Source organism: Natator depressus, chromosome 6, assembly GCF_965152275.1.
Source record: "Natator depressus isolate rNatDep1 chromosome 6, rNatDep2.hap1, whole genome shotgun sequence".
NCBI lineage: Eukaryota > Metazoa > Chordata > Testudines > Cheloniidae > Natator > Natator depressus.
The window spans coordinates 16,671,644-16,694,336 of NC_134239.1; the positions used below are offsets into that span (position 1 = coordinate 16,671,644).

The window sequence follows — 22,693 nt, forward strand, 5'->3', positions numbered from 1 at the left end:
AGCCAAGGGGACATGGCAGCTGTACCAGGGATGCGGCACACACATGCCCTACGAGCAAATGGGTGTGCAGGGGGCTCGCAAGGGGACTGACTTCCCATGGGGCTGCCCAGGAGGGGTGTTCTCCTGGGGCTGGAACAGGGCTTTCCCATTTAACCCGCAATCAAGAGGACTGGAGAGGGCGGGAGCACCAGAACGGGCCTTCCCTGGGGTGGGGGGTGGAATCAAACCCCAGACAGACAGACGGGAGGTGAAGACTGAATGACACGGATCATGAGAGGGAGCAAGCAGAGGAGGAAGGACAGGCTTGAAAACTGAAGGGAAGAGAAAAACAAACAAGGGAGGGACCAGTGTAGTGACATGGGAGAGCAGAGAGAAGTGATAGACAGAGCCTACGAAAACAGGGTCAGGACAGCAGTCAAGGGCGCTGGGAGAAAAGCGGGGGTGAGGGGAGGAAGAAGGAACAGCGACTGCTCTTTCTGTCTACCTCCTGCACCCAGCTGCCCAAAACCTCCAGGGCTCAGCTCCATCGCCCAGGCTCCCATCAACACTCACCCCTCTGCACCCCACTGTTCTGCAACAAGCGTCCTGCGTTGTCACCCTATCTGCCTGTCCCTCCACCCCTATACGCATCTGCCTCTCCATCCATGCACACCCATCTCTCTCTCCTCCCCCTCAGGAGTGTGCACCCCCCCCCAAGTGATGCTAATGAGCCAGTCAGGCATGTTAAACCAGCCCTGTGATCCCCCTCCACCCCCCATGCAGAACTCGCCAAGCTGCGAGGAGCAGGGAGGTGCTCAGATAATGCAGGCCAGCTGCTTCAGCTGGGGCCAATACTCCTTTCCTGTGGACAGGGCAATGAGAGAATACTCGGCACAGCACAAGGACACCTTGTGATCCAGCCACACCACCCATCAGGAGAAGGCCTGACGTCACGCTAACCAGCCCCCTTCTTCGGGTCTGTGGTGCCTTTTAGTTTTCACTTAAGCAAACCACAGAAGGGTTTTCAGAGTGCTGCTCTGGCTCAGGGGTCACAGCTGAGTCTCTGATCAGCCCTAGTCCCTTCGCTGCCAGCTAGCGGGGTTGGGGAGCCCAGGCTGAATCAGAGAAACAGACCCAGCGACCTTCGCTTGGAGGCACCGGAGGAAGCTTTGACGTCACCGGAATCAGGCAGGAATGGTGAGGAGCATCTAGCCCAGCAAAATCAGTGCCCAGTGCTGTTCCCACAGCCAGCACGGAGCTGGCACCACGCAGTAAGTGAGCCGCATGACAGCCGCCCACAGCTGAGAAAGCAGCCAGCTCCCCCAGTTTGTGCCCTACCACAGCGCTCTCCTCGTTCCTAGCGCACGGCACCATTGCAAGCGCTCAGTCAGATTCAGCCAAAGCTCCAGGTCCTTGGGGGGAGAGAGAGAGGCAAGAGTGTCTGCCCCAGCAATACCCGAGGGCTAGGCTTCAGAGAGGCCCACAGAGAACCAGAGACCAGCATGGATTGTCTCCTACGCCGTGCTGCCCAAGGCTTTGTCCAGAATGAATTCTTCAGGGTAGCAAGGCTCGGGATGGGGACAGCTGCCCTCAACCTGACACGGGGGGTAGATCCCAAACACACACACTGCACCCCCTTTATTTGGGTACAGCAACACTTTGCTAGCCTGTAGCACCTTCCCACCAGGGATCTCCAAGCGCATTGTGGATTAAGCCTCACAGCAACCCTTGGAAAGAGGCAAATGGGGTAATAAGCTGGCTGGCACCACCACCACCCCCTACTGGAGGGAAGTGGAACTGATTCCCCACCTGTTCGAGTCCCCATGCTGCTGTCAGAGAATGGAGAGTCTCGTTTGATGGGGTCGGTGTGGGTGCCTGTGCTTTTGGAAGGGCAGCACTGTACCCCTGCAGGCACAGGGAAGCCACACAACGGGTGGACACAAGGTGCAGCACAGGGACAACTGTGAAGTGCTGGGTGACAGGAGTTCTGTTACGGTGGTAGCACCCCTCTTTAACTGGATGGGGAAACTGAGGCATAGGGAGGTCCTGGTCACACACTGACTTAGTGACAAAGCAGGAGCAGAAGCCCACTCCTGTGCTCCAGCCAGGGACTCTCCTCACCGCCCCCCTACCTCCCACAGGTGTTAGACAGGCGTGCTTGGGGAGGAGTGAGGGAACTAGCCCTAGGTATGAATATCCAGGGCCCCCACTCCCTATCTTCTGGTTTCTGCTGGGCCAAAGGGATCCCAGGACTCAGAGCACTGCTGGCAGGGGCCTTGGCGTAGACTCATGATTACCATAGCTACTCTCCCCAGGAGATGGGCTCAGCCAATGTAGGAGGCCATGAGCAGCTTCCACCTGTCAAGAATTGATGCCCTCACTCTCCACCCCTGTGGAGAAGCACCTGGGCATGGGTGGAAGGGCGGCACAGAGGAAATGAGGAAGGAGCCTGGTCTAGGAGCAAGTACCTTGGAGCAGGGGCAGACAGGCAGCCAAGCCCCCAGCTGGGCTGGCAGTGGGCAGCACTGATTGCAGGAGACAGGCAGCAATTCTGCACTGCTGTGCTCATTAAAGGGCAGCCAGAGGAGGCGATGTGGCCCAGACACATGCTCCCCCTACATGCCCAGAGCCCTTCCTATCCACATGGACATGGCCCCCGCCCCCGGGATCCCAGCCACCCCTGTCTGCAATCAGCAGAGCTCACTCTGCGCAGGGCTCTTGCCCCACTGCACTCCCAGACATCCTATACCCACTCCCAGGTGTGAAACTGCCTCTACTGACCACACACAGCCCTCTGCCCTCCTCCCTGGATCACAGGCCAACTCCCTGGGCCCCCTCACTCACAGATCCCAGGCCAGGTGGTCTTCTCCCCGTTAGGCCTTGCAGGGCAGTCGCTCCCCTTCCCCTTTGATCACACTCCCCAGGGACCCCGCTGCCCTTTAATCTCCCCACTCTCTTACACACCCTGGGGCAGCATGCACAGGGTGGGAAGGAAGGTAACAGACTGTCTGGTAACAACATCACCATTCCTAACACTCAGGAGTGCAAGGACTGTGAGAGGTGTGGTTTGGAAGCAGGCAGATTCTGCAGACAATGGCGCCAGAGTCACAAAAGCTCAAGGCCAGATTTCAAGGGCTCAGCACCCACAAGCGGGGCCAGGGTTTCAAAACAGCTCAGCTCTCACTGAGGCACTTAAATAAGAGCCTGACTGATGTATCTGGTTCTAGCTAACTGCACCAGGTCTGATATTGTCTGTACAATACACCTGGGACATAAAGTGCAGGCAGTGCAGCCTAGAGCCGGGGTTCTCAGCCTCTCTCTTTCTGAGCCCCCCGCCGCAACAGGTTATAAAAATTCCATGGCCAACTTGTGCCACGCTTCTTTCTGCATATAAAAGCCAGAGCCGGCATTAGGGAGTAGCAAGCAAGGCTATTGCCCAGGGCCCCACACCACAGTGGGACCAGCAAAGCTAAGCTGCTCAGGTTTCGACTTCGGCCCCAGGTGGCAGGGTTCAGGGTCCCAGCAAGTCTAACACTGGCCCTACTTGGCAGACCCCCTGAAACCTGTTCGTGGCCCCCCAGGGGGCACCAGACCTTGGTTGAAAACTACTGGCCTAGAGCATGCAGCACTGGACTGGGACTCAGGTGAGCTTGGCTCTATCCCCAGCTCTGCCACTGGCCTGCTGGGTGACCTTGGGCATGCCACTTTCCCTGCCCCGTGCCTCAGTTTCCCCTCCTGTAAAATGGGGATAACAATCCTGACCGTCCTTTGTAAAGTGCTTTGAGATCTACTTATGAAATGTGCTAGATAAGAGCTAGGTAATGTTGTTACACACCCGTTATGTTCTATACAGTCCTTTCTGCGGGTCAGTGCTGTGTTGGATGGGTTACACTGTCACTAAAGGCTGTAACAGTATGGCCAGACTCAAGGGTTACACACACAGTTGAGACTGTTGTAAAAAAGCTGTGGCCAGCTAGGATTTCACAGCTCTCACTGCGCTTCCATGGCGGCTTAGAATTGCACACACAATGACAGCATAGACAGAGCTCTGCCCCTCCTGCTCCCAAAGCCCCTCCCACTCGAGTTAAAGGAGACTCTCCTATAGTTGTTAGCAGCATAACATAAGGGCTGAGTCACACACGGAACAGTTCTGATTCCATGCAGTAGGGGACAGTGGAGCACATCCACAAGCTGGCCACACCTCTCGGCGCTCACCTAATCCAGGACTGCACTGTTATGAGCACTGGGCCCAAAGCAAAAACAAAAAAAAATCCAGTCCCACTTGAGCTTTGGGAGATCCAAACCCTGGATCCGGATCAGCTTGCTACAGCGCGAGAGTCTCTCTACTTGATGCGTTGCTCTTCTGAGGCTGGCCAGCTCTTCTAACCGTCCGTGCCAGCAAGGCCTGTGCAGCCGAGGCACTGATTTCCAATGCTGTACGATCCATCTGTTTGCAACAAGGAGTGTGTGCAGTTCAGTTAGCCAGAACGGTGCCTGTAACAGCATATGCAGGGCCAAGAACAAGGCAGCTCCGAATCCAGATTTAGACTGATGGTTGTTTCAATATTTTAGAGGCACCTTCCCTCTTGAGTTGTGAGCTATGGCCCTTTCCTACCGCCCTGTAGGTCCAGGATTTGTGCCTCCTCCCGTTCCCCAAATGCTGGTTTGACATTAGATTTTCCTTTCCAGATGAGTTATGCTCCGCACAGGAACAGAGGGGGGGGTCAAGCCTGCCTTACCCTCCACAAAAGCTAGAGCAGCATTGGGACTGCTCTAAATTTACACCTGGGTACAACAGGCCACAAGGGGCCATTCTTGCAAGCGAGAATAATCAGAATGCAACAAACAGCCCAGCCATGGCCCCTCTTTCCCTGCCACACTCCCTGTGCTAGGATCTGTAATGTATGTGGCGAAGGGCTATTCTGCTGGTTCTCTCAGAGAATTCCCCGGCCACCAATTCCTCCTACTTAACCGCTTCTTGGATAAACTTAATACTTTAGTCCAATCCTAGCCAGAGTCTCAGTGTGGCTAATAAGATGGTTCGTATTGGGTGCTTACCTGAGATTCCTCCAGCAGCTAAGCTGTAAATGAGAAAGCCAGAAGCTACATCATCTTTGCTGACTTTTCCTCTTACCCTGGGTGATAGCTTCTTTGGTCTTAAATAGAAAGAGGATCAGACTTGGATGAAAACAGCTACCAGTGCAAATGGATTCCACCGGCTTGCTCACACACATCTGTCCACTCACCCCTCTCCCTGCTCACTCCCTTTCTCACCCACCCAACAGCCTGGGAGTGCATGGGAGCGGGGGCACATCCAGCTGGGCTTTAAGGCCTCACCTAATCAGTGTGACTCTTGAAGGCTCAATGCCCTCTACTGCAAGGGTCTCAAACTGGGGGTCGTGACCCTTCAGGGGGTCACAAAGTTATTACATGGGGGGTCGTGGGCTATCAGCCTCCACTCCCAAGCCCCGCTTTGCCTCCAGCATTTATAATAGTGTTAACAATAAAAAATGTGGTTTTAATTTATAAGGGGGAGGTCGCACTCAGAGGTTTTCTGTGTGAAAGGAGTCACCAGTACAAAAGTTTGAGAACCTCTATTCTACTGAAAGAGTGCAAGGAGATCTGACCCTGCAGCAAGCATGGGGTGCCCCCATCCCGATGGCTAGTGCAGGGGGGAGAGGAGCTCTCTGGGTCCGACAGCAGGACTCTGTCTGCCTCTAAGCAGCAAGGGGTGCTCTCCCCAGGTTGGTATGCCCCAGTAACAAAGGGGGAGGAATCCCTGAGGTCTGCCAGGGCGCAGGATGGAATCTCTCCCTGGCTGCAGCATGCTATTACCGTCTCTGCATGCAGGTGAGAGTGGAGGCTGGAAACCAGCAGGGAAGCTTGTTTGGCTTGTACTGTCTCTGTCCCCTGCAGGTGCAGCATGTACGGCCCTGGCGGGGGAGCCGGATCCAGTGTGGACATGGGGAGCAGCGTGTGGAATCAGTGACCCATGCAGCGAGCACGGCCCCTGCCGCCCACCGTTCTCCCAGCTCCCTGGCTGGCTCGCCCAGCTGCCGTTAAACATTTGGTGCAGCCTCCATCTGCCCCGGCTGGCTGTGGGGGCAGCACATTTATGCCACCGGGCAGCATTATGGCTTCACACACTGGCATTGCCATTTCAGCACTGTTTCAGGGGCAGCCAGTACCCTCCAGCAACGGGATGCCTCCCAGAGCTGCTTCCGGTTTAGAGCCATTCGAGAGGGGAGAGAGCCGCACCACCACCCGAAATCACTTCTCTTCTGAGCCTTCCGTTATTCACACACAGCCAGGGTGACTGAGTGACAGGGAAAGAGAGGCAGAAAGTGACACACTTCCAGACTGTCACAGGAGAGGAGATGAGGGGAGAAACCAATCCCAGTGCTGGCCTCTCCCAGCAGGGGGTGCTATAGGTAATGGGGTTAGGACACTGCGCGTATGGGGAGCTCATAGGTATCCTAGTCTCAGCCTCTCCCAGCAGGAGGCGCAATAGGACGTGGTGAAGGGGGGCTAGTTCTGATGAGCTCACCCAGCCCCTTTATCTCCTGTCGCTCTCTTTCTCTACAGTACCTTCTAAGTGTCCTGATCACCAAACTGGCAGGGAGTTTCCCAAACAGTGACAAATTTCACAGCAACAAAACTAGGGCTGAGGCCTGCGCATGGCGAGTCTCCCACAAATTCAGTGGCCCCCAGACTTATACACATAGCAAGCAAGTCACCCTGTGCACCACCAGTGACCCCTCACCAGCAACGCCACATACTTCCCTCCTCTCCTAGCCCCAATGACCACCCTGCTCTGTGCCCCCATGGCCCCACCTGTGGAAAGGGCCTAGTCCAGCTCCGACTCAGACCGAGGCCGGGCCTGTGTCTCCATCCAGATAAAAGCCAAGTTTTCACCCTGATACCCCACTCCCTGCTGCAGGTCTCTGTCCCAGAAATAGGCTCCATCCATACCCTGTTACCTCAGATAAAAGTCTAGCTCCTACCCCATGTCCCAACCCCAGAAAAAGACACAGTCCCCACTCTGCAGCCCTGGCAGGGGAGTAAGTTGCACACCTTGGGCCTGTCTACACTGAACACTAAACCCAAGCTGTTACTCAGGTTTGAGCCCAAACCCCACTTCCATCCATCCACCCTGACACGGGTCAGCAAGCACTCAAGACCCAGGTCCTAGGATCCTGCTAATGGGGTCAGTCAGAGCTTGAGTCCCACTGTGACTCAGGTGCAAGCTCTGTCGTTTTGCAGTGTGGACGCAGCTCAAGCCGCAGGCCTGAGTCAGAAGGTCTTCACAGGGCAGTATGGATGTGTTAACACAGTTGGGAGACCCAGGTCGAGCAACTGCAAACCCAGGTTTACAGTGCAGTGCAGATGCTCAAGCACAGGCTTGGAAACACTGAGCCCACAAGCCCGGGTCCCACAGATGCAGCATAGATATACCCACCCCTATTCCCCACAAGGCCCCACCCCCACGTGGGCACGATCCACAAAAGACCCAAGACAAGATGGCAGAATCTCTTAAAGCAGGACGGTCACTGAAACTCCAAGAGCAGGAGGTCGGGAGGACAGCCAGGGCCTTTAAAAACCAACAGCAGCAGCTTCTAATCAATCCACCACTCTGAGCCAGCCCTTGTCAAGAGTTTGGAGTGGGAGTAATACTCATAATAGCTCACAACCAAGAGGCTGCAGCAGGGGCTGGGGGAGCCTCGCTGAGAGCCCTGATAAGAGGGAACTGCAGTCACCAGGGGCACATGCTACAGCTGTGAGTCTGTCACCAGGTACATAAAGGCACTTGCTACCTGGCTCCCCCCCACCAAACCAACCCCCTCCAGAGGGCGGTGCACAGAGGAGGAGCGTGCAGTGGGGACAGAAGATGGTTAGAGGGAGAATGGCAGGGTTTGGGGAAAGCCTGGATGTGAGGATAGAAGGAAGGGGAGGAGTCAACGATATTCCCAAGGGTGCAGGCTTGAGCGACGGGCAGGAGGGAGGAGTGGTCAGTGCTGATAAAGAAATGGGAGAGTTTAGTTTGAAGAACTAGTGGGTCATCCATGGAGAGAGACAGAGAGATGTGGCCTAGGCAGAGAGTACAGGGCTGCAGAGATAAATCTGAGAGTGGTCTGTGAGGTGACAAGAGACGATGGGGTGTGAGTTGAAGGGAAAAGGGAAGTGGATGAATGGCAGACTCCTGGGAAACAGTACCGAGAGGGAGGAGGAAGAGGATCCTTCGATGGTAACACAGAAGAGAGGAACTAGGAAAAGAGACAGTCAGGAAACCCATGGAGGAGAGCATCCGGCCAGTGGTGTACAAGGCAGCAGGGAGCTGGAGGTGCTAAATATGGCAGATAGACCCTTAGACTAGGCAAGGAGGTGGGCACTGGTGAGTTTCATCTCAAAAGCATTTTATTCACCCGACACTATTTATATGGGTGATCTTCAGGAGGGCAGGAGTTAGCCCCAGTGGCTTCCAGGCCCAAGAAATAACAAGGATAGAGGGATGAACCAAGGAGTTGAACGCACCCCCACCCAGGACTATCTATCAGTGCCACCATGAAGGGGATGAGGGTCAGATCTACCCCAGCACCAGCTGAAACCTGTCGCACTCGGGAGTCTCCAAGATCACGGGGAAATAGACTAGATGTGGTGCTGGCGTAGGTGTGGAACAGACCCTGCACTGGAATGGATGAGGGGATAGATGGACCACCCAACTCAGATGACCGGAGAATCTGAACTATCCAGAACTCACCCATACAAGCTCACGGCTGGAGATCAAGCGGCTCTTCTAGACCCTGGAGTAAAGCCCAGAGAATCCATTGCTTCCAGGAAGGCGTGTGCCAGCCCATCTGCGCTGATATGCAGATGCTTATTGAAATCCCCAATGACAATCATTTGAGAGCATCCAAGAGTAGCACCAACAGCAGAGGACTGAGCTGCTGTGTGTCACAGTTTTAAGGATAACTGCACCTGTATTTTCCCCCTCCATCATCCCTTGAGGGAATGCACTTAAAGGTTTCTGGCTCCCAGCCGTCACCTCTCATGGGCAGAGACCCATGTTGCACTCCCTTCTGACCAGGAGCGTTAAGGCTGCACAGTTCCCTGCCTACACTGTAACGTTCACAGCAAGGCAGACTGCCCAAAGAGGCCAGCGTCTGCATTTTGCTCTCTCTCCATGAGCTATGGCCAGTGTATTGCCAGCAGTTACAAATGACCACACAGCTTTTTCTAAGCAAGCACATTTATTCTGAAGGTAAAAGCATTACAGAGAAAGCACATACAATCCATAAAAGAATCTACAAACATGCTAAAAAGCTTACCAGAGGGCGCCCCTAGCTCCAACCCAGGGCTCTGGTATGGGTCAGTCCTTCAAACCCCACTGCTGGGTTTTTCCTGTGGTTACACATTTGGATCAGTCTGTAGATCAGGAACTAGAGCGAAGGCTCGAGTGAGTTAAAGCTTGTGCTATTTATCCAAAAGTCCTTTCTTTTGTCTGTTGGCCTCTGGAGAGTCAAATTTGAACCAGCATATGCGAGCCTCCCCAGGTGGTGGTGCCTCTCCAGAGGTGTTATAACCTCAGGGCTAGTCTGTACTGGGAGCTTACACTGCCATAGCAACGTCTCTCAGAGGCATGAAAAATCCACACCCCTGAGAGCCGTGGCTATGCCAACCTCACCCCTGGGGTGGACAGCACTAGGTCGACAGGAGAATTCTTCCATCAATGTAGCTACCACCTCTTGGGGAGCTGGATCAGCTATGGGAGAACCCTGCAGCTAGTTCTTGGCCCAGGCCAGATGCTCAAATAAACTTCACTCCTCAGTTGCCCATCTCACTCGTGATGAATAGGTCACAATGACACTGCATGAGGTTCTGAATCCCTGAGGACCCAGCCAGAAGCAAATGGATCAGCAGCAGCATCCAACCGGGTCTCAGGGACTCCTCAGAGGCAGGTGACGCTCACCCACTGAGCCATGAAAAGCATTGGCTTTCTCCACAACAGGTTTGGCAGAAGCTGACCAAAATCTCCCACAGGGGAATCTCAGACCCTTGCACCACCTTGGCCAATAGGAAGCCAGGAGACCTACTGAAGGCATCCAAAGGGAGGGCCTGGAGTCATGTTTGAAGCTTTCTTCCCCTGCAAAGAGCCAGCCTAATGGGTATCTCCAAACCTGCCCCTGCTCGTAGAATCGTAGGACTGGAAGGGATCTCTAGAGGTTATCTAGTCCAGTCCCCTGCATTCATGGCAGGATTAAGTATTATCTAGACCATCCCTGACAGGTGTTTGTCTAACCTGCTCTTAAAAATCTCCAATGATGGAGATTCCACCACCTCCCTAGACAATTTATTCCAGTGCTTAACTGCCCTGACAGTTAGGAAGTTTTTCCTCATGTCCAAACTAAACCTCCCTTGCTGCAATTTAAGGCCATTGCTTCTTGTCATATCCTCAGGGGTTAAGAAGAACAATTCTTCTCCCTCCTCCTTATAACAACCTTTTATGTACTTGAAAACTGTTTTGTCCCCTCTCAGTCTTCTCTTTTCCAGACTAAACAAACCCAATTTTTTCAATCATCCCTCATAGATCATGTGTTCTGGACCTTTAATCATTTCTGTTGCCTTCTCTGGACTTTCTCCAATTTGTCCACATTTTTCCTGAAGCATGGCACCCAGAGCTGGACACAGTACTCCAGCTGAGGCCTAATCAGCGCGGAGTAGAGCAGAAGAATTACTGCTCGTGTCTTGCTTACAACACTCCTGCTAATACATCCCAGAATGATGTTCGCTATTTTTGCAACAGTGCTACGCTGTTGACTCATATTTAGCTTATGGTCCACGATGACCCCCAGATCCCTTTCCGCAGTACTCCTTCCTAGGCAGTCATTTCCCATTTGGTATGTGTGCAACTGATTCTTCCTTCTAAGTGGAGTACTTTGCATTTGTCCTTATTGAATTTCGTTCTATTTACTTCAGATCATTTCTCCTGTTTGCCCAGATCATTTTGAATTTTAATCCTATCCTCCAAAGCACTTGCAAGCCCTCCCACCTTGGTATTGTCCGCAAACTTTCTAAGTGTACTCTCTATGCCATTATCTAAATCATAATGATTCCAATTCACTCCTCCCAGGACCAGCCCACCTGGAGCGACCTTCCATCCACACCACTGAAAGACAACATGTGACCAAACTGGCCATGCACAAGCGGACTTGAAAGAGGGGGACACTTTTCCCACACTGCCACCACTCAGTCACGCATGTCACCAAAATCCCCCAGACACAAGGACACAGATCGGGGAAGGGAAATGTCCCAGACAGCCAAATGGGAAACCAGGACTGTGCTATGAATAAAACATACACTCTAAGGTACGTGTGGAGGATCCAGAGAGGAACCCACTTCAGGCAGGGAAGGAAAAGATGGACAAAGGCAAAAGGAATAAAGCATCTGCTAAACCCAGCTACCAGCTTCTTGCTATCACCTGCTGCCAATGGTCAAAGAATTTAGGCACCAACTTCCAGCTGCAGTCTCTGGGCAGGAGGTTAATGGGACATCTAGGCAAACATGCCAGGGCCCAATCCCAGCTAAAGGGCATGGACAGCAACACATGGCCCACCCACAATGAAGCCTTGGTCCATGGAGCAGTAGCTACTGAAGTCAGTGGCTACTGACCCATATCACGTAAAATAAAGACCGGTCTATTACCAGCATCTCTCCTTTATTACAGTCCTCCTGTTATTGGGCAGGCCACCTCTTGTGTATCCCCTTGTGGCCTCAGGGCAGTCCTGTAAGTGGCCCCTGCCTCAGCTTCCCCCTTCAAGGGGCTTCTTCAATAACTCACAAACCCTTTATGTACTCACAGCCCTTCTCGGGTTCTGGTTTATCACATTAACAAACACTCAAACTGAAGTTCCCAAGTTCCTCCGTTTATCACCTCATCAGGTCATTCCCAGGCCTTTCCTGCCTGTGGTTTCACTCCCCAAGTCCCCCAGGTTCCTCCACCAGAGCCTAATTGCTCCCAGACAGATCAGGTCACTTGCCTCTGGCCTTCCTTCACATCCCCCTTTGCAGTTTCCTGCTACTCTTTATAGGGAATCAGCTGATCCCTGCTGAGGTGTGCCTCCTTAGTAACTAGGGCTGGCTGGTCCCAGGCCTTCAGCCCTTAAAGGGCAAGCCACCCTGTTACACTTCCCCACAGCTTCAGAGCTTGTCTATATCCTCAGGGAAAGATTCATCCATCCCTCAGCTGGTGCAGAAGCAGGGCAGTTTCAGTCCCTCGACCTCAGCCGCCCCCGCTTTCTCTCCTCTTGCGAGATTGGCCGCTTCCCTTTTAAACCTCATTAACTCCACACAAGGTGACCTCTCCCTCCCGCTCCTCCTGTCTCCCTCCTTCTTATCCTGCATTATCAGTGGCCATCTCACCTGGGTGCCGGTCTGTCTGGCTTCCTGATGTCCCTAACGAGCCAATCGCACAGATGTCCCAGGAAAACATGACAGATTGGACTGGGGGGAAGGGGGCGTGAATGAGAGACGGGGAAAGAGGTGCTCGGATACCATGGTGATGTGCGCGGTAGGAAGATGGATAGACAGGGGAAGGGGAAAGGTAGCAAGGGGAAGACAGAAGGGAGGATGGGGGAGTGAGCGACATAAGGACCAGATATAAGTGGGGAAAAGTGGATGAGACAGGATGAGAGGAAAGGAGAGAAGACATGGGAGGCTGATGGAGAGATGGATAAGGAGGACTGGGAAATGGGCGTGAAGAGAGAGGAAGAACGGACTGACCAGAAGAGCTGAACATGGAGGAGTGGGTTCGTATTACTGGAGATGTCAAGGAAGGAGACAGTCAATACTCTCCCAGGCCCCCTTCGCCCCACTGATCCTCTCCACTGCTCTCAGCACATGGCCTCTTTTAGTCCCAAAGTCTGTTCAGCCCCTACCCAGAGCTCCCTTGGAGGAGGTGTGTGTGTAGGTTCCAGGAAGTTCATATCTTCTCACCAGTTCCTTTATATCACTCACTCATTTCTCTCTCTCTCTCTCTCTCACACACACACACACGAGTAGAAATCAGGACTCTTGGGTTCTATCCCCACCTCTGTCATGGAAATGAATGCCAGACATGTGGGTTATTGCCTTAGCTGTGATACTGAATTGACTGTGATTCTGGAGGTCAGATTAGGGGATCATAATGGTCTCTTCTGGCCCTAAAATCTATGAAGCCAAGAGGGAAGTGGGGAGGCTGGGCAGGGCAGGGACTCGCCCTATGAGGAAGTCAAGAGAGTGTTAGAGAGTCCCATTGTTTGGAAGTGAGGACCCCACCCCCAATGGCAGAAGGGGCTTGCTTCCACCCCATAGGTATCCCAGCACCTGCTTTAAATCTGCCCCCCCCACCCCCTCCAGGAACGGGCCATGCCCTGCTGAGCCAGTTGGTGGCTTTTCAAGCCACCCCACTCTATGCTTTCCCAAGCTCTCTGCCTTTAAAAAACACAGTCCCTTATTGCCAGCCCTGCCGTCTGCTCTTCGAAAGCCTTTCTCCCTGCTGAATTCATCCATAATACATATTGTAGCCGAGCCCCCGGGGGCTTGGGGTGGCAGCGATTATTATCTACATCTGTCTTCATTTCCTTCTCTCTCTCCCTGGCAGGCTGAAGGCTGCGAGATCAGATCACGGAAATCAGCCCCAAGCTCCTTCCACACTTATCATTCCCAGCTGGGGAGGGGGCACCCTCCTCGCCCCATTTTTCACTGGAAACAAAATTGGGGCTGGCCTGTGCCATTACTGGGCTTGGCTAGAGCGTATTTCTGTCTGAGGGTCCCCTCGCCTCCAACCCCACTTCCTGCAGCTGCAGCCAAGGCAGGTTTAATTTTAGTAACCTGATCTCACCTGTCACCACTGGGTGTGTGAGGGTGTGTGTGTGGGTCTCTCTCTCTCTCTCCCCACCCCTCCCTTGGCATGGGAGCTATTCTGGGAGGCACCAGCACCTGAGAGCAGGAAAGGAGAAATTTTACAGCTAGTAGGTGGGAAAGGGAGGGATGAAGAGAGAGAAAAGCCAGCAGGAGGCCGGTGGGAGGGAGCTCATGATGCAATAGTTTCACACATCGGCCTTTCAGCCCAGCAGATCTGGGTTCAAATGTGACCTTGGTCCCAAGAAAAATGAGACCAAGGGTCTTGATTTAATATGCCTGAAAACCACTGCTGCAGGAGCTGGCAACAGGTGGTATGGTCTCTGCTTTGGAGGGGCCCAGGTGTGGCATGAAGAGGGAGCTGCAGGGCAGGATGGAGGGGCATTGGCAAAGCAGGGGGCCCAGAACTGGACTAGCAGGGTGGTGCTGTGGGGCAGGATGGAGGGGCATTGGCAAAGCAGGGGGCCCAGAACTGGAGTAGCAGAGTGGTGCTCCAGGGCAGGATGGAGGGGCACTGGCAAAGCAGGGGGTCCAGAACTGGACTAGCAGGGTGGTGCTGCGGGGCAGGATGGAGGGGCATTGGCAGAGCTCTATGAGAGCCCAGAGCTGGAACAGCAGAGGGATAACACAGGGCAGGATTGAGGGGATTGGCAAACTGATGCAGGGACCTCAGGAGCGGAAGAGCAGAGGATGCTGTAGGGCTGGATTTTGGGGCTTTGGCAGAGGCACATGTAGGTAAATGTATCTGCAGTGCCAGACCTGACATAACAGAGGATGTCCTTGATCAAGAGGACTGAGGGGAAAGCTGGGGCAGAAATAGCAGGGTGGTGCTGTGGGGCAGGATGGAGGGGCACTAGCAGAGCCAGAGAGGCAAACCTGGAGTAGCAGGAGGTCAGACGCATGTCAGCCGAGCGGCACAGGGAGGCCCGGGGGGAGCGAAGGTGGCTTGCTCATGGAAATGGCTCTTTGGCCTCTCCAGGGAGGGGATGGAGAGCGCTGTGCAGAATGGCTTTGCGGGCTGGTTGAGCTCCTCGCTCTGTGTCTGCTTCTCTGCCAGTGACTTTCCCCAATACATTCCCCCCCCCTTCCCTCCCCTCCCGGCTGTTCTGCTCATGTAAGCTCCCCTATTGTACCAGGGCCCCAGGCTACAATCTTTCTGATGTTATTTCATCTTATTTTTAACCAGCCCCGCTTTTGTTTCCACACCACAAGCCCTCGGGAGTCACCTTCCCTTCCACTCCCCTGCTCTGCCATCCCGACACCTGCTGCTCAAACACGCAGACCTTTTTATCCCAGATCCAGGAGCTCCCCTGAGAAAACAGCAGGCGCTTGGTTATTTATTCACCACATCGTGAGGGGCCATCACTCAGGCTGCTCGGCTCTGTCAGTGCAGCTGGTGATCAGAGGAGCGGAGGCACCAAAGGAAGAGTGGAAAGGGCTGCCCCAGGGACATAGGAGGCTCTGCCATGTGGGGTGCTGATCCCTTGCCCCCCAGGCATTACTCACACAGTGAAGGGGGACAGCCACTATCAAACTGCCCCCACACCTGCCCTCCCAGAAGTGCTGGGGGCATCAGACATTCTCACGCTGCCAGACACCCGAAGGGCATGACAGGGGTGGGCAGTCTCACTCCACGGGCTGAGATGGAAAGAGACAGAGCAGGAAGAGATGGGAGGGGAGGACATGGATGGCGGGGGTGGGGGGCAGAAATCTCACTCACAGGGTTATGGGGAAGAAATCTTGCTCTGTAGCAGGGAAAGCATCTTTGACATTAAGGCTGATCCATTTTTTCAGAGAGATCAAGCCCTCAGATGTGCTACAGGAAGTGTAACTCCCCTGGGCAGCTGGGTATCATGTGTGGCATCACCCATTCCCCAAACCTCACAAAACCATGACCATGTCCCTGCTCCCTTCTCGCAATCCCTTGCCACAATCAGTCAGAGCAAGAGCCTTCTCTGCCACTCTTGGCCTCTGGAAAAACTCCTTGGAAACCACCTCAGTTTTTTCTTGGTTTGAATTACACCCGTAATGTCTCTTTTCACCCTAGACTATTTCCCTTAATAACAGCTCCCAATTCCTCCCATTGTTTAACTAGACTGTGGATTGTTTACAGTTAGGTAATAATTAATACCACTACCTTGGGCTATAAAGCACCTTTCCTCCAAAGGTCCCAAAGAATTTTACAAGTCATAATGAATTACATTTCACAAATCTCTCAAGGCTGATTGCTTCCTTCACCACTGAAATGCAGCCACCTCTGGAGAGAGGTGCAACTGCTGTTTAACAGCACACAGCAACATAACACAATTTTGCATTAGGAAATGAAGGGTAATACTCTTTCCATTTGAAAGCGGAACAGGAATTGATTTTTGCAAGATGTAAGAACCTGCGGGGGAGTGTGACCAGGATATAGGATCTTTAATGACCACACATGATCAGCACCTTGGTTTTATCATTTTTCAGCCAGAAGATGATGCCACCTGCAGCGAAGTTCCCCCTAGCACCATGCTGGGGCATTGGAACAAGTACAAACAGAGGGGAAAGTGGCATCTACGGAGTCACCAACAGTATTTCCTGCAGCACCTCTATGTTTCCTGGACATCTCCCATACAAGTACTCACACCCAGTGTCCAGGGAGGTGCCCATCCACATACCAATCCAATCCCACCTTGCGTAATGTGTGAGCTCTAATGAGATCTGAGGCCACGGTTCTGTGCAGGCATTGGTGTTTATTTCTCTGCTGCTGCTCCTGTTCTTGCTGTTGTCCCTGCCTCAAGACACACTCCTCCAAAGGCTGCTCACGGAGTCTCCTTGTGATTGCTTTCAGACTAGAGATTTCAGCACAGAAACTAAACCAGGTCCCCCACCAACCCACTGCCGCTCATGCTGGTCTCCCCATACAGCAAGGCCTGTCTTGCCAACCCATGCAGAGCTAGGTTTCTTGGCGCTCTGGCTGAACTTGTGTCTGAGGAAGCCACACCTGCCGTCATAGCTTCTGTATCTGTCTGGCCTGCTTCCAGGCCACACAATGGAGACAGACATCACATGGAGCTGGATCCTGCAAGGGGCTGGGTGCCCTCAACTCCCACAGATTTCAGCGGAATTTCAGTGGAAGCTGAGGGGGCTCGGCACCCCCAGGAGTTTCTCCTAGCAGGATCAAGCCCACTCAAAATAACCCATATTTGTCCAGGGCCTGAGAGGGGAAATCTGTGCTGCCTTATCATTGCCCCTACCTGGCTCCCCCGCCCCAACCCCCTGTTCTAAGGCAGACATTCAATTCCATTCCGCGTGGCAGCTTTACATCCCAGAAATCCACCCTTCCGTGTGAGAGCCCAAGGATGGGATGGGAGAAGGACCAAGGGGGCTGTCCCTGTGACATGGAGAGGCAGGTACGGGTGAGCACACTGGGATGACATGGGGCTCAGGCAGTCATTAGCTCAGCAGTGGGGCATGAGACAGTCATCCATAAATCATGGGGAAAACCGTGGTCAAGGCAGGATCATTAGTGCAGTGGAAGGCAATGGGACAGGATCATGGTGACAGCGGGTCTCAGGGTGCGGTTGTGTCGGGCACAGGGGGCTTCGCCCGTTCGGAATGTTGGGAGGAGGGGCTCAGAGCAGGGGTGTGCTGGGACTAGGGGGCACTAGTGCATGGACACCCAAATGTCACGGGGTCAGGGAAGGAGCCTCATTAGTGCAGCTAGGGGGCGTTGGACTAGGGTCACACACATTTTGTGATGTGGGGAGGAGTCCAGGGAGGGTTACCCACATAATGTGGTGAGGGCAGCTCACCGCAGGGGCTGGGAGAGAGCTGCCCACACAGCGAGGCAGATGTCAAACATAGAGCAGTTCAGGCTGAAGCTGCCTAATCTGGGGGCAATCAGTGGGATTCCTCAGTGGGGCAGAGGCAGGTGGAGTGCTGGATGTAATAGATTTGAGGCCTCAATCTCCTGGTAAGGGGCCAGGACAGAACAGGGGGCTGCAGTAATGAAGTGGCCCACAGCAAGAACTACTCACACACGTTGCTGGGCTTGACTTTAATTATCAGCTCAGGAGAAAGACATGGACACCATTGCGGACAGTACAATGGAGACCTCTGCTCAGTATGCGGGAGTTGAAAAAGCAAACAGCACATTAGGGTCCGCAAGGAAGGTGATGGAGATTTACACTGAGACTATTATAACGCCAGCGTGTAAAACAAAAGAATACGGAATCCCCGTATGGAATACTGTGTGCCATGCTGGGGACGCTGTCTCCAAAGGGACAGCGCAGAAACATAGGGCTTCAGAGACAGGACTGATCAGAGACATAGGAAACTTCCATATGAAGATTGCGAAGACTGGGACTGTTTAGTTTGGAGAGGAGCTGAATAAGAAGGGGAATGATCAAGATATAGAAAATAACGACTGGCACAGAAGAGGTAGATCAGGTACATCCCATTTATCCTTGCACAGGATGAGACCTGGTGGCCAGGCAACAAAACGGAAGGGCAGCAAATTTCAAAATGATAGGCTCCCCCCTCACCCCAACATGCTATAAAAACTTCACGGTCCGCCTGTACCACAACAACTGTTTTCTCCATATAAAAGCCAGGGCTGGCATTAAGGGGTAGGAAGCAGGGCAAGTGCCTGGGGCCCCACGCCACAAGGGACACCGTGGAGATAAATTGCTCAGGCTTCAGCTTTATCCCCCGGTGCTGGAGCTCGGGGCCCAGGGCTATTGTCCTGCACGGTGGGGCTTCAGCTTTCTGCCCTGGGCCCTACACAGTCTAGTGCCAGCCATGCTTGACCGACACCCTGAAACGGGCTCACGGCCACCGAGGGGGCCCCGGACCTCTGGTTGAGAACCACTGACATACAGAACACTGGGCTAGATGGACCCATGTTCTGGGTCTGCCAGTTCCTACAGGCCCAGTTAGCTGAGGCCTGAGCATCTACTTCAAATAGAATCGTGATTACTTGGAAAATTTGACTCTACGTTCCGAAGAATCCCCTGAAGACAAATCCACCCCCCAATCCACCCCTCTCTTGGATCTCCCCAAATCTCAAGAAAACAGCCTGTCCTCCTGCCCCTGGGAACCCATCATTACTAGCCACCTTGGCAACCAAACCCTGAAGGTAACACCAGGCCCCAGTCAGCCACACTGCGTTCGACAATGCCCCTTCCCTCTTCTTTTGCATTGGCAACAGACCCTTCTGCCGAGAGCCGTAAGTCCTAGCCCCCAACACCAGCGTGTCCCAGATTCCTGGATAGTGGGCCAACTGCTCCCTGTAAGCATGAGATCAGCAAAGAGCACCAGCCAAAGTGCCTCCCCAAACCCCTATCCCCAGAGGGCAAGACTGAGGCTGGTAGGGAGCGGGTGAGGCCAGGAAGCTGTGTCTAAGCAGGACCCCCAGAGCCAGCCAGATGGAGAGGCTCTCCTCCCCCCCCCCGCCCACTGTGGGCTGACTGCTCTCAAACTGGCTCCGGGACTTGGGAATGTTTTGCTTGTGTTGTGTTTATTTCTTCCAGGAATAGCAGGTGCCACTGCTCAGGCAGCTCTGCAGGGTGGTGACTCATTTGAAATGAGCGGCGGTGACTTCCCCCCCAAACTACTGTAACTCCTGCCTGGGAAACTCCAGAAAGCCCACAACCCCCGCGGGGAAGGAGAGGAAAGGAACGGAGAAAGGAGGAGAAGTAGGCGGCTCCGTGGGTGGAAGAGAGGGAAAAGCGGAATAAGGAAAGGAAAAGAAAGGGGATCTGGGGAAAGAGAGGAACAGGAGCAGAGATCTGATAGAGTAAATTGTGAGCAGAGAACAGGAAGGAGGTAATGGGAGCAGAACGTCAAAGAGAAGAAAGAAATGGAAAGGAGGAATGGGGCAGAGAGGGGAAGGGGAAGAAGATGGGAGCAAAGAGGGGATGGAGATGGGATGATGGAGGGAAGGAGAGATAGGGGCAAAGGGAATGGGAAGCAATGGGGCAAAGAGGGGAAGGAGAGATGGGGCAGAGAGGGAACAGAAGAGGCGGAATAGGGGCAGAGAGGGAAGGAGGAGGAGGAATAGGAGCAGAGGAGGAAGGAGAGATGGGGCAGAGAGGGAATGGGAAAGAAGCAGAATGGGGCAGAGAGGGAACAGTAAGAAGGAGTGGGGCAAAGGAGGAAGGAGAGAGATCATGGGGCACAGGGGGAGTGGGAAGGAAGAGGAATGGGGGAAGGATGCAGAATCAGGCAGAGGGAGAAGGAGAGATGGGGCAGAGGGGAACAGGAAGGAAGAGGAGGAATGGGGCAGAGGAAGAAGGAGAGATGGGGTAGGGGGGAATGGGGAGGAGGAATGGGGCAGAGGGGGAAGGGGAAGGAGGAGGAAGGAGAGATGGGTCAGAGGAGGAAGGAGAGATGGGGCAGAGAGGGAAGGGGAAGGAGGCGGAATAGGGGCAGAGAGGAGATGAAATGAAGCAAGCGAAGAGGAGAAGGCATGAGAGAGGGGCGGCTGGAGCCGCATTCTGTGCCCGTGCCCTGCTCTTCTCTGTGCCCCGAAATGGGGAGCGAAGTTCCACTAAGCAGCCGAGCCCTGCGCTCCCCCAGCCGCGCCGTCCCCACCGGCCCAGTCCCGGAAGGGCAGCATCAGCAGCGCCCAGCGGGCAGCACCTGGGTGAGCGCAGCAGGTGCGCGGCAAGCGCGGCTGGGGGCGAGAATCAGCTGCCTGTCAAAGCCAAAGGGCTACCCCGAGGGAAGATGGGGGGCATCCCCCGGTCAAGCCCAGCGTGGAGACAGAGGGGGGCGCAGCCGCCGCCGTCGCCCCGCTTCGGGCGGCAGCAGCAGCAGCAGGGGTCGAACAGGGGGTCGTGCCGCTGTCCCGGTGCTCGGCGCTGTACAGCGCTCAGGGGCGCGAGCAGAGCGAGGGCGGGCCCAGGAGACGCCCGGTGGCCGCGGCAGCCCCAGACGCGCCGGAGGGGCCGGGCTGGCTCCTACCTTTGCCGGCAGCCTCCGGGTCTACGTACATGGTCCCTTCCTGGTAGCCGTGGGCTCCTCCCAGGCAAGGCAGTCCCCAGACAGCGGCACGGGCTGCGGGCTTTGTACGGTCCACACGGGCAGGCTCGGAGCAGCTGGGGAGCAGCGAGCATCAGCCGCAGGCAGCGGGGAGCCGGGCAAGCGCGGCGGGCAACTGAGCCCCGGAGCAGCGGGGAGCCGGCATGTGGGGGGAGCCTGGCGGGCGGCGGCTGCTGCTGCTGCGAGGGGCTCCGCGGAGTGACTCACGTCCACACTGGGGCATGCCAGGCTCCGGCGCGCTCCCCACACCCCGCCGCGCGCGCCTGTGTGTGTGTGTGTGCGCGGCGCCCGGCCCGCTGCTGCTCGCTGCTGGCGTCGGAGGGGATTGCAGCCGCCTGCCGGAGCCGGACGTGCATGGGCCGGCGCCCGCCCAGCTGGACCGCGGGCCCGCGGTGTGCACCGGGCACCAGCCCTTCTCCCGGGGGCACCCAGAGCCCACCCCGTGGGCACAGAAATCCAGTTTGGGTTCTTCTCCTGAGGGCACCTGGTGCCCACCCCGTGGGTATAAAAACCCAACTCCGGTTCCTCTCCCCAGGGGCACCCAGAGCCCACCCCATTGGCACAGAAATCCAACTCCGGTTCTCCTGAGGGCATGCGGTGCCCACCCTGTGGGCACAGAAACCATACTCTGGTTCTTCTCCCCAGGGGCACCCAGAACCCACCCCGTGGGCACAGAAATCCAACTCCTGTTCTTCTTCCCGGGGCCACCGAGAGTCCACTCCAAGGGGCACAGAAATCCAGTTCAGTTTTTTGCCTGCTGATAAATTCACAGAGGGTATCATCTTAGTCTTGACACTAGCACAGATATTCTTAGTCCACATGGTCACTGGTAAAGCCATGGGTGGATTTCTGTGCCCTGCTGGAATGAGTTCTGGAGCCATCTGTGAGGGGGCAGAGGAAGATCTCAATATCATTTCCACTCCACCAGAGCAGGTAAACACAATTTACGTCCCCTGCTTTTATTGCACATTAACATTTGCTGAACGCATCCAATGGAAAAACACACATAGCAAATTAACGGAAATATGTTTGGTAAATTGGCTCTGCAGTGTGTTGATAAATAGGTACGGAGGGGGGTGTCAGGGAGGGGAGCTCTCTGGCTAAACTGAGGCCAACAGGAAACAGCCCCTGAGAGCCAAGAACCCCCACCCCATCCCCACTCACACAAGCCTATGTGAGAGCTCCAAGGGACTAATTGTCCCTAGGAAGTGATCTAACCTTTCCTCCCCAGTGGGGAAATGAACCCAGCCTATCATGCTCCTTAACCCATGTCCAAGGGTTAAGGAGGGAGGGCCAAGAGAGTTTGGGCAGGAGCAAAGGTAGAGAAGTTGCCCACTTTAGTCAGTCAATGTTACCCCCCCCCCCATAAACACACTCTCCAGCCCGCTGTAGAAGCCTGCTCTACTGACACCCCCGTCATCCTTTCACACACACTAGTCAGCTCCCCAGACCAATGGTGGTGGCCAGAGGTCTCTCATGATAGGTGGGTTGGGGTGGTTGCCTGCCTCTGCTGGAGCTCACCCCTGCTCTGCGTCAGCCCTGCCGGACAGGCCTCATCCTTGTGGCTTGTGCGGGTATCTCTCAAAATTTCATCTTTGCCTTTGGAATGCATCAGAGGTGGCACCAAGTGCTATAAAAACGTTCTGAGGGGAAGGTGCCCTAACAGGGTCCACATACACATGCTTATAAGATGCATGCACATGCACATATCAACCCACAGGTACCCACCTGTACACGCATGTGTCCCAGCCACTCAGCATGTTGCTTCGTCCCTCTCTAGCATTGACTGGGACCA

The 22,693-nt window shown here is 54.6% G+C and overlaps 1 protein-coding gene across 5 annotated transcripts in view; it reads right to left on the bottom strand.

Moving 5' to 3' along the window:
* Positions 1 to 21,150, bottom strand: part of SYT7 (synaptotagmin 7) — a 166,080-nt gene extending 144,930 nt beyond the window's left edge. For 2 of the 5 annotated variants that reach the window (XM_074954646.1, XM_074954644.1), the window contains exon 1: positions 20,821 to 21,149. In XM_074954646.1, the coding sequence (XP_074810747.1) occupies positions 20,821 to 20,851 (31 nt within the window). In that variant the 5' untranslated portion in view covers positions 20,852 to 21,149. Of the gene's footprint in view, positions 1 to 20,820 lie in introns of all 5 variants that reach the window. The other 3 variants (XM_074954645.1, XM_074954647.1, XM_074954648.1) reach the window with 3 other exon arrangements.
* Between the last annotated feature and the right edge of the window lie 1,543 nt (positions 21,151 to 22,693).